This window comes from Lipophrys pholis (assembly GCF_963383615.2).
Source record: "Lipophrys pholis genome assembly, chromosome: 11".
Classification (NCBI taxonomy): domain Eukaryota; kingdom Metazoa; phylum Chordata; class Actinopteri; order Blenniiformes; family Blenniidae; genus Lipophrys; species Lipophrys pholis.
The window spans coordinates 4839899-4852582 of NC_137631.1; the positions used below are offsets into that span (position 1 = coordinate 4839899).

At 45.1% G+C, this 12684-nt stretch overlaps 1 protein-coding gene across 1 annotated transcript in view; it reads right to left on the minus strand.

The window, feature by feature from the left end:
• The window catches only part of bcar1 (BCAR1 scaffold protein, Cas family member), a 76500-nt gene extending 64736 nt beyond the window's left edge, over positions 1–11764 (minus strand). The window contains exon 1 of the mRNA XM_080475798.1: positions 11543–11764. Coding sequence (XP_080331924.1) covers positions 11543–11554 — 12 coding nt within the window. The 5' untranslated portion in view covers positions 11555–11764. The remainder of the gene's footprint in view (positions 1–11542) is intronic.
• Between the last annotated feature and the right edge of the window lie 920 nt (positions 11765–12684).

The window sequence follows — 12684 nt, forward strand, 5'->3', positions numbered from 1 at the left end:
AAATCAAGCTTTATTTGAAAAAATCAGACAGCTCCTGTTCGTGGTCAAAATCGCTGCGTGTGCATGGATGGTTCATGTGGAGGTGTTATTGGTGAAAAAAGTTTGTGTACTTGTAAAAGTGAATTTGTAGTTGTGTACCATGAGTTGTGTACCTGTAGAATTGTTTTGTGTACTTCCACAAAAAGTCACTTTTACAAGTACACAAACCTTTTTCACCAATAATACCTCCATGGGGTCACCATTAACTCACACTCGCTTTGGTATTCACAGAACTTATACCACAATGCTAACAAGGCATTATGTTTGTTGCTGCTCCTGATTATTTTGGGGAAATTTTCCTCATTTCAGAGTCATTTTGTCACGAAGACAAAATCTGTTAGTTTGTTAGTTATAATAGTCGGTTTAATAATGTGATATGTTGGATTACTTGAGTATGAAGAGCAGCAGTATTCTCTTCTTCTCTCTGTTTGTGGTCTCTGTGTCTTCTTCTGCATTTTTTTGGTGTATTTGGCAAGTCACAGCACCCCCAGAGGCCTGGCATATGTACTACATCATGCTGAGCCGTGTTCATAGTGTCATGTGGAGGGAATTTTCTATTCTTAATTTTTTTAAATAAAAAATAATAGTTGAAATCCAACTAGGTTCATGTCAAAGCGGCTGATCATAGTTCAGATGTGACTGAGCTCCATCATGACGTCCAGGATTCCATGTCATCATTCCTAACAAGCAATGAAGCAATGTAAAATGGATAAATAAAATAGATTTATTTGAGGGAAATAAATGAACCTAACAAAAAGCAAAAAGTTCCCCTCAAATATAAAAAAACAAACATATTAGTGGCATGCTTTTTAAAGTCAGACAGAATGCCGTTTTCTCTCTCTTCATCTACACGGGGCTTCACACATTAGCCAACCGTATGCACACACATGCCAGGATAATCGTACGAGCTGAAGCTGATGGGCAGCACTATTTCTCCAGCAGTTAGCAGAAAATATGTGTAAAAGCATGACTCAGCAGAAACTTCACTGACGTTGTCTCTGCGGCTCATTGAAATGCAGAATTTCAAAAGGAAGCATTTGACCACACAGACGTCCTCTAACCTGGACATGCAAGGCTTTTGAACCATTAACAAACCTGGTAGGAAAGGGGGACTGGATGCAATGTGTGCACATGTTTGTCTGGGAAGCTAGAAATATTGAATTATCTCTGTTGTTGGCTAATAACTCAGTGACATTGGGATGGTTCCACAATGACTGCTCTGGGTTGTGGTTTGAATCTCCAAAGTCTGTGGACCTCTTAGTAGACATAAACGGAATGACAACCTTTCATCATCTGAGCAACAGAGTCTGCTTCCACCGAATGTATTGTGAAGGGTTCTTCCTCCATGTTTGTGCTTGTCTCTCGGGGGATGACACTACACAAGAAAGAAAATGATTATAAAGCTAAAATTCAGCTTTTAGGCATTTCAGAACTAGTTATTTCAATTCTTCTGACCACTCCTTTGACTTCAACCATGAAATGATTATTCATGTTCCAGGTGGCTCCACATACAGCCTTATTCTAGCTTTAAAACTTACAAATCACACAGTGGTTTATCATTGTGGGCAAAGAGAACCAGCTGTGTTATTACCAGTTAATACAGCCCAGCTACATAGAATGCATGAGGCTATTTCTTTGGTGAAAGCAAAGCCGATTTAATACCGCTGCTCTTAAAGAGGGTTCATTCAGCATATTTAAATCGTCCTCCCTCTGCGGGGAAACATCTGCAGCTCATCGAAGGCTCCCAAAAGACAAGTATTTTTCTGTTCACGTAGTAAATGGGCATAAAAACAAAAATCACTTGGAATTTTCCAAAGCAAAAGCAAAAGGAGTCCAAAAAGATGGTAATGCAAGGGTGGGACACGATAAGAAGGCTAAGACCTCGTTCACACTGCAGGGACACGTGAACCATTTCTGATTCTTTTACTCATGAGTGACTCATATCCGACCTGTCCTGTGGCCGTGTGAAAGCTCCAAATCCAATTTTTTCCACACCAGACCCAGGCCTCGATCATATGTGGTACCATTTCAGATATTTTCATACCTGCGACTGCTTCGTCATTGACGTGCGACTGAAGATGTTAAAAGCTAGTGCTCTCTTTTTTCCTCATTCTTCTTCTTTCTCTCGTCATGTCATCTAGATTTTGTCGGCTCGTATTGAACAACCGCTTGACAATGAATCTACACAAGCTGACCAACGTTGCCAGACATGGTGGTATCCCCCAACCGGGGAGCCAAACTGTCTTACCTTTAAACTTTGTTTAGTTTGTGCATTTGTGTGGTTAAGACATGTTCTTTATTACACATATAATAGTTTTAGAGTTTTAACAAGATTCCTATACAGGCTGGTTTCTATTTAGGTGTGTGGGTTTTACGTTGTTTGGGCTGGAAACTGAGTCATATCTGGCAACCCTGGTGCTGAGGTGCCATCAGTGTTGCCAGATTTGGCGTTTTTTCTTTATGTCAGGCGGGGAAAAAACATTGGATGGTGATTAAAATTTGGGCTGCTTTTGTCCACATTTGGCAAGTTTTTAATATTGTGAAAATAGCTCTCTCTCTCTCTCTCTCTCTCTCTCTCTCTCTCTCTCAATAAATAAATAAATAAATAAATAAATAAATAAATGAATAAAGATTAAATGATTTGATTCATCCATGTATTAGCCAGCTGTTCTGGCTTCCAGTGACTGTAAATAGTTCAAGTTCTCTACATTGTTGAAGTTAATGGAAAGACGCGGATTCTGCGATATTTATGCGGCCAGGTCGTTTAGCATCTTTCAGCACCACAGGTGTGGAAAGCAGCGAGGAGAAAAAAAAAGAGAGAAGAGAGGGAGGGAGGGAGATGTGCTCCGTATGTGCATAATTTAGCTTTGTTTTAAATTGTTTTGCATGTCGTCCTCATACAGGTAATTTGTGATGTAAATAACAAAATATACGAGGCCCACACGGCTTCAAAGTGCACATTTTTACATGCAGTTGGCATTATTACTAACCAGGGCCTGGCGCTAGGATGCCAGAAGCTCATTTTGCAATTTGTGTAGGTTGATTTACTGGATTTACTGGTTGCAAATTGCTAAAACCTATTCATCTATCATTTATATGTGGTTATTTGATGCAGATATGAACCTCTGGGTGTGTTTTCTTTTGCATGTGGTAAGATTTTGCGGGTTTGCACGGGTGTCTGACAACTTCGTGGTTTGGGCTGGTTTTTATTGGAATGGGCGGGTTCTAATATGCGCTTGGTCGCATTTGAAATGATCACGCAAAGAAAATCGGAATAGAGCATCAAGACCTGCAGTGTGAACGGAGCCGAAGTGCGAGTGAGAGTGGAACGGCAAAACCTCATCGGAGCGTCACTGGAGCGTCGTTGCCCAGACAATAAATGTCCTTTACGAGGCAAGAGCGTCATCTGAAACCTGACCTGTGCTTCCATGAGGTAATCTTCCAATTTCACAGCAGGAGTGACTCCGGTCTCCGTCTGAGTCGAAGGTGTTTCTGGGAGAGACGCTGAGCGATGAAGCGTTCCCAATGAAGGTGAGCATCGAGGTGAGTGACAGCGAATGCTAATGTGTCGCATGCTGCCTGTAGATCCGTTCAGTGGATCTGAATATGGAAAGTCAGCTCAGATTGAACAAGCCACTAAAAAATGTACACGATCAGTTTGTGAAATTCAACAAGGCTGCAGCATGTGACGAGTGGAAATGAATGAACGGGGTGTGTGTGTGTGTGTGTGGGGGGGGGGGGGGGGGGGTTGAATGCAATCCAGAAGAGGGAGGGAGAAAATGGAAACGGTGCAAGACAGTGAGGGCAAATCAAGACTTACATCTTCCATTCTGATCACAGTAATCTTTACCTCCTCACATCATTAATCTCTCTCCGTCTCTCCCTTTTCCCCTCCATCCATTTGCCATTTCATTATCCTCTCCCCGTTCTATTGTGGCGCTCCGTTCTCCCGCCCCTCCCCTCTCTTCTTCTCCCTCCGCTGCCTCTGCGCAGAGTGTAAATCATCCAATCACTGCTGATGTAGGCCTCATCATGACAGAAGGCAAAGGTCAAGAGGAGACAAACTGGGCTGAGGCATGTCCAGCCAGGGGGGGGGGGGGGGGGGGGGGGGCTGGATGGATGGAGAGAAGCTTCTCCAGCTCTACAAGGGGATGAGATGGCTCTGATCAACCGTTACTTTTAACAGCTCCACGTTTGTTTCTCAGATTTGTCCAGTTGAAAAATGGGCTGGCACTAAATAATCCAACGTACACCATTTAATCTAATTCACTACTGAGTGAAGCACGCAGTTAGAATGAATATTGAGCCTGGGAGGCGAACACATTCACTTTGATTACATATTTTCATTAAAAAAAAAAATGTTTTCAATCATGTCTAATGTTCACGTTACAACACAGAACATTTGGTAAAGTTCCTTTCGGTTCCTAATATACTGATCATACCTCATAATGTTCAGTGCAAGTCGTGTTATCGCCTGTTAATCCTGCTGTCCTGTTCACTGATTGAAAGGAAGCGTTGAATGTTCAGGGTTCTGGAGGGTAGCGAGAGGTTGAGCAGAGTTAGGGAACATCCTGGGAGTTAACAGCCGGTCACGGCCCCGTTCACACCACGAGCAGTGGCAAGCAAACGGATGTGACGGGTGTGTAGTTTGGTCCCGTGGATGGAAAGATTCAGCTCAAAATGTGATCCAAGTGTGGAAAGGAGCACCGCTGTGTGCACAATATGTATTTATGAATTTGAAGATAATCAAAGCGATCCAATTCTATGGTACCACCTCAATGCCAAACATGTCGTTGTGAGCACAGAGCTGAGGTTAAGGATATCGCTGGCACTTTTTAAATTACACACGCATTTGTTGATATTAGAATTTGAAGAAAAAGCTGCTACTTGTGTCAAACACTGAAATGTGTTAATTCCGTTAATTACATATTTCATAATTATATAAATAACTGTTCATCAAATCCCGCGACTAATTAAATATAAATACTTTTAGACACGTACAGGTATGTTGAATCAAAACACATCAAACAGTTAGAAAACAGTTAATGAGTCACATACAGTGAATCAATACAACTGTAGTTTGTAGTAAAGAAGCACAAACTGTCTGGAGAGCAGGCAGTGATTCTTAATGGTCAGCAGTGGTGAGGCTGAGAGGTGTGTGTGCTCGCCGCGCTCTGCACTCACCAACAACGCAGTCACTCAAACTACCGGCGAACTACCCTCGCTTCAGTTCAGTGGAACACGACGTGCACGCTGAGCTCTTGTGTGACGCAGCTTTTCCGCGTGTTTCTCTCCGTCCAGACCAGGTGTTCCCTGGAGATTCTTCTTTTTTTCCACACATCGAGGTTCGGCGCAGTGTGTAATGAGGGCAGCTGCTACCTGTCTCCTCACCTGCTTCTGCGTGCGTGTGTGCGTGTGCGTGTGTGTGTGTGCGTGTGTGTGTGTGTGTGTGTGTGTGTGTGTGTGTGTGTGTGTGTGTGTGTGTGTGTGTGTGTGTGTGTGTGTGTGTGTGTGTGTGTGTCAACTTCTTGTGTTTGACCAGCACAGAGCAGGAAAGGCCACAAACAACAGGCTGCGGCGTCACTCGTTTGTACACCATGATGAGGTGACATTTATGGACCAAAGGTGAGAGGAATACTGAAAGTCTGCACTGAAGTACAAGAATTACTGCATTAACGTCATTTCACAGCATTGTCATAAGCGGGGATCAAATTCCACTTACCTGTAAAGGATTTAAGTCATGTTTTCGGATAATTGGTAAAGTGCAAAAATTGTAGAGAAAGCAGGAATTTATATTTTGTATTGTATTAGCTATATTTAATAAAGGCAGTGTAAAAGCTGTGTTTCCAAGCGTAATTCTTGATTTATGATTTTTAAAAAAAGTGAGCGTACATTAGATAGTGCAAACAGCTTTTATGTTAACGCGAATTCAACAATTGAAATAAAAATACTGATGAATATGCATGTGCAGAAGAACTACGTACTGTGGTCATGGTGCGCTTGAGCAGGAGTAGCGCTTTCAAAAAGTTGACTTTCTCCTGCGTTGCCATGGTGACGGTCGGCACGTTTTTAGAAAAGTTCTACCTTGGGAGCCGTTTTTTTTTTTTTTCAAAAAGTCCTCGATCCTCATCGTCCCAAAGTAATTACACACCTTCATCACTGATTTCATTAAATACTTATTTCGATGTTCACAATTCAATGAAAACACATTATTCATCTGTTCGTTTTCATCCACACGAGCACACGCCCTTGATCCAACTACTGTTTGCTTTTTCCGGCAAACAATCGTTAAAGTCAAACGACGGGCGCGAGCGCCGCGTATCAACTACAAATTGAGCCGGCGCGCGCGAGGAGGAGAGGCTGCGGGAAGCTGATTGAGCCGAGATAAGAAATAGTGTGTGCTGTCGATGGACAAACAAAGAGAGCAGAGGGGATTGCAGAGGAGGTGAAGGGCAGGAAGAAGGTCAGACTCAGCAAAACCAGCTCCCAATATCCACACGCAGCTTCCAGGTAATAATGGGGGGAAAAAAAACACACCGACGTGTCGTCCGACACGTCGCCTCCTCATGCTCACCGGAGATTTGTACTGATTTGTACACAGGATATAATATAAGGTGTAAATCGGCCCGCTCAGCAATAACAGGTTTCATTGGTGTGGCTTCAGCTTCGCTCAGTCAACTGCCATTGATCAGCAACACGCGCAAAACACTGCAGGCTCTCAACATGTTGTGCAATGAGGCAGGTTAGAATACTGACGGCTCATTAAGTGTAGATTTAGATAGTGTGTGTGTGTGTGTGTGTGTGTGTGTGTGTGTGTGTGTGTGTGTGTGTGTGTGTGTGTGTGTGTGTGTACAGACACATACTGTATCTGTCAATAACTCTCGCTTTGCAGCCCAGATCAACGGCGCGTCGTCAATAAAGACCAAAGCATTTCATCAACGACCCAGCGACGGCTTTGTGTTTGGAGGAAATGCTTCAATGTTTGCGTGGGAGTTCAAAAAACGCTTTGCATCAAAAACCTGCAGGAGAAAGCGGGAGTGACGTTTGCTCTAACAAAACTATATGTGGTGAATCTGCTGCTCTGATGGTCAAAAACATTTCCTCACCAGACTGAGATTCTTGCTAAGTCAGCAGATTATCACGTGATAATGTTGTCAAGTATTGTAGATCAGTGTAGATGATGCCATTATCTTTGTGCCTTGACATTTCTTCTTTTATATAATTCTTCTAAACATTGCTCTTGTTCTGGACCCTAAACTCAGCCTTGTTTATGCGATAATGTTATATAGATATACTAGATATGATGTTATCAAAGATCATTATTTCTTTGTTTTCGTTTCACACAAGTTCCGCAAATCCACTGCAATATTTTAAAAATGATGTCAGTTCACATGGAAATGCCCGACCACGAGTTGGAGCCGTTGGTTGTCCTCGTAATGGAACCACACACACACACGTCCAGCAGGGGACAATACAAACATTAACGATGAAGGGACACGGACATTTGTCCGGACAGACGAGCAGGAAACACGCGGCAGCAGCATTTCAGAACAGTTGCGTTTTCTCCCGTTTCCACGAAGACGGAGTCAGTCGGAGCAGCGTCGCCATGTGAACGGACCCCCAGAACACAAGTAAAGTGAAAAACCGACACGTTGGAAAGACAAACCAACGTATTAACGTCATTTGGCGGAGTGAGCATTCTAATGTGCGGCCGTTTTGCTGAGTCGGATTCTTCACCACCGGAGACAAATTCATGCAGGAAGCTAGTGAATTTGTCAAAAGCAGAGCCTGCAGTCAGTAACACAAAGAGAGAATCATGGCGTAATCGTTATAAGAAGAAGAACGGTACTCCTGGGGATGCGCCGATACCAGTGTCGGGTTTCGGGTCCGATACAACCCGGTGAGTACTATGTGATGTCATCCATCGGCAGCAGGGTGACACGAGAGTGAGAGCGGTTTGGAGATTCTTTACTATTAATGAGAACGACAAAAGTGAGAAAGATTGTAAATTATATTCTGTCAAAATGTCAATAGGCGGAGAAAGATAGTCCGTTAGTACAACAGCAGCAACTTAATCACCAGAGACGTTTGGACCTGCGGAGTTAGAACGATGTTCCTCATTAGTTTAACTGCCCAGTGGATCAGGAGGATTTTACCCCGAGCCGTGCTACATGCTACATGCTACATGCTACATGCTACATGCTAAAGAGATTCAGGGCTCACACACCAGCGATGCTACATGCTAAACTTGATTATAGTCTGACTGATGCGGGACCAAGGTTGCTTCGTGCCACACACGTCCTCCAGACTGCTGCTGAGCCTAATTTATCCTCCAAACTCAAACAATAGGCGAAGGCCAGTCATCGCCAGCTTCCTGCCCACAGCCTCTACCTCCGCATTGGGCAAGGCGCAGAACGCAAAGGAGGGCGGCGATTGGTCTGCTGTGTGACGTCCAATCATCTGAGGGGCATGTTAGCACCGATACAGCGGTTGTGTTTTCCTTTACTACATTGACATTTATTAAGTACTCATATCGGTACTCGGTATCAGCAAGTAGCTAAAAGTTTAGTACTCGTCCTTGTACTCACCCTTTCACAAAGTGGTGTCGGTGCGTCTCTGGATACTCTAAAGCCATCACTCCTGATCACAGTGAAATAAGTGTAACTGAGATTGTTTGCGTTTTATCACGTAAACAGCTGACCAACAGGAAACAGGGAAACTCGTTTCCTTCCTCCACAGAGCCGCCGGATTCCCTCTCAGGCCTCGACTTCCACACAGCTCACGCTACATTTCTGCTCTCATGGCCACCCATGCATTTCTCTCCATACGAAACGCAACGCGGACCCTCCGGTTGCCCCCGGCAACGCCCTGCTGGAAACATGCACGGCCAGCGGAAACTGAAGATGTGTACGTATACAAGTGTGATGATTAATACGTGAAAGACTGACCGTACTGTGCACGCACGCACGCACGCACGCACGCACACACGCACACACGCACACACATTTTCCTCTGGAACCATGGCAACGAGGGACTGAACCAATACCAATACTATTGACATCACTGAGCGATTAATTTTTGTTTGTATGATTTAGCTGGTTTTTATCTTAAATAAAAACCAGTAAGGCATTTAAAGTTAAATCCTTTTAGCTCGAATGTCATACTGACGTTTACAAAAAATAATATGTTGGGATTAACGCAGATAATTAATTATGTATTGGATAATAAATCTCTCATTATCGCAATATGGAGATACAAAATATATTGGATACACTGTGAATTCATGCGCCGCAGATTAAAGATACAGAATTTTAAATATTCATCACTATTCCCAGGTTATGAATCATAAAGAATTCACCTTAATATTCTACATATTTCAGAAGCAGAAGTATGCCTGAGGGAACATGTGGGGATACACCATCACTGCTGTTAAACGTTACCAACTGAGCTGTAAACAGACACACCCCTCTGGCTTGTCTTGTTCGCGGCTTAAAGAAAAGGACGGGAAGCCGTAACTTGTCCAGTTCACACTAAAAGACACTAAATAGTGACACAGCAGCCAAGATGAAGTAGGAAACTGCTGGAAGCAGGAACCGTGTGTACCAAGGTAAGTTAACGGCAAGTGGCTGCTGTTGTTGCACGCTGACTGTTCCGGTCTTCGTAAGTCTTTGTCAGAGCCGACCCTGGCCGATGTGGCGCCCGAGGACAGATTTCATCTCAAATTGTGATTTATAGATGCTTAAAAAAAAGACATTTAATAGCATCGTTTTTTTTACCATTGACTTTAATTTTAACACTAAATAACTTCTAAATGGTAGAAAAAAAAGAAAAACCTAAAAGATACATGTGGTCCGCTGTGCGTAATAGACAACGTGAGTTTTTATCTGATCCACATATCAGATTACATACAACTTTATTGTCACGTTTATTAGCAGATACAAACCAGCAGTAAACCGCAGTTTATCATGACATGTAGGAATGCTCAGAGTATTAATACTAGTAACAATAAATGATGCAACGTTAACAACATCAAACAGGCTTCAGACAACATGAACTGTAACGTAACGAACCACTGGGGATAGAAATGTGATATAAAATGAGTGAAAAGGGAAAAGCATTTTGATTACGAGCAGGAAAAACTTGGAATTATCATTTATAGTGATATTAAGTGGACATTTCTTTAAATTTGATTTTCACTGCAGTGAGCGGCTCCTTATTGTTTTTGTTTTTTTTACAAGCTTGATGATTAGATTTGAGGTATGCTGAAGCAGGGAGGGACCTGAAACATGCAGGACGCTGCATCGCCCGAGAGGAATGCAGTTTGACACCCAGATCCAGAGCTGATTGGTCGAATATGTTGACGTGCAGAGCACGAAGGCTCAATGCACAGAAACATCATTTATTGCAGCTCAGGCACTTTTTGCATTACGCATCTCAAACAATGCAATTCATTTCCAGACTATCGTGCAGCCCGACGAGGCATGTGATCACATCACATGAATATTTGTCATTTATGGAGATTTCATTTGAACAATAGTGTTGAGGGATGTATCGGCCTTTATTCCTCATTTACACTACGCTCACACCCGGGCTGGACACTTCGGTAGAGGCGGCACAATATCTAACTAATATATCTCCTTTTCAACATGTGCAGTGAACATATCGACTGGCTGAACGTGTCTGAGGGGCTCAAGTGTGGACAAAAGAAACAATCTGTGTAAATTAAGTGCAAGAGGAAGAGTGAGAGAAATGTATATCATGACTGCAAAACCCAACAAGATGATGTGCAGCTTTAGTCAGTAGTGTGTGCTCCAGCTAGAGGGAGCAAACATTAAAAGCCCACCCTGTAGGATTGGTAGGGCCCCCTGCACACTCTGCACACTCTACACACACACTGAACACTCTACACACACTCTGCACACACTGTGCACTCTACACACACACACTGAACACTCTGTACACACAGAACACTCTGCACACTGAACACTCTACACACACTCTGCACACACTGTGCACTCTACACACACTCTGCACACACTCTGCACACTGCACACTGAACACTCTACACACTCTGAACACTCTACACACACTCTGCACACAGACTGACAGCAGGCTTGTGAAACACAACCTGAGGACTGAGATGAAGAGCAACACCAGCAGCTCCATCGCAGCCATTTCCAGCAGCCTGCATGCACAAAACAGCACAGTCACAGAGTAACACACACACACACACACACACACACACACACACACACACACACACACACACACACACACACACACACACACACACACACACACACACACACACACACACACACACACACACACACACACACCAGCTGCCTATATGTGTTGACAGGTCAGACCTGCCCAGAATAGCCGCGGCCCTGCCCGGCAGCCTGGATGGGAAGCATCGAACACGGTGACCTCCCAGCGTGCAGCCGCTCAGGTGAAGGAAGGGAGGGGGGTTCTGCAGAGGGGAGGGGGGGGGCTTACTTACGGGGACAGACATCTTGCTGGCGCTGTCACTGTGCTACCGGCCGCTGCTCCTCACGTAGCCTGGGTTGAGAGTCGCTCCTATCGGCTCCTGTCGGCTCCTCTTGCGGCGGTCAGTCCCGCTCCAGCCGCTCCATGACGGCTTGGCCCCCGCTTCTCCTCCGTGCGGCCGCGGCTCGATCCAGCGGAACCCCTCCCCGCAATCTCCCTCAGATATCTTTCCCGACACGGGGGGGGGTGGATAGAAGCGATCGTCCTGGAGCTGTTTCGCCGAGCTGTGAAGCGTTGTGGATCCGGAGGAGAGTACCGCCCGAGCCGCGTCAGAGTGCGGCCGTCCGCCCTCCACCGCCCGGATGATCCACAGCCTTAAAGCGACAGAGCCGCTCCGCCCAGACGCTCACATGGAGAGGAAGAAATCCCCCCACGGTCCACTGCAAACTACCAGCATCTCATCCACACTGTCCACTGCAAACTACCAGCCCCCCCCCCATTGTCCACTGCAAACTACCAGCATCTCCTCCACAATCTCCACTGCAAACTACCAGCATCTCATCCACACTGTCCACTGCAAACTACCAGCCCCCCCCCCCCATTGTCCACCGCAAACTACCAGCATCTCCTCCACAATCTCCACTGCAAACTACCAGCATCTCATCCACACTGTCCACTGCAAACTACCAGCACCCCCCCATTGTCCACGGCAAACTACCAGCATCTCCTCCACAATCTCCACTGCAAACTACCAGCATCTCATCCACACTGTCCACTGCAAACTACCAGCATCCCCCCCCCCCACTGTCCACTGCAAACTATCAGCATCTCATCCACACTGTCCACTGCAAACTATCTGCATCCCCCCCCCACTGTCCACTGCAAACTACCAGCATCTCATCCACACTGTCCACTGCAAACTATCTGCACCTCCCCCCCCACTGTCCACTGCAAACTACCAGCATCTCATCCACACTGTCCACTGCAAACTACCATCACCCCCCATTCTCCACTGCAAACTACCAACACCCCCCCCCCCACTGTCCACTGCAAACTACCAGCATCTCCTCCACACTGTCCACTGCAAACTACCAGCACCCCCCCCCCCCCACACACACACACACACACACACACAGTCCACTGCAAATTACCAGC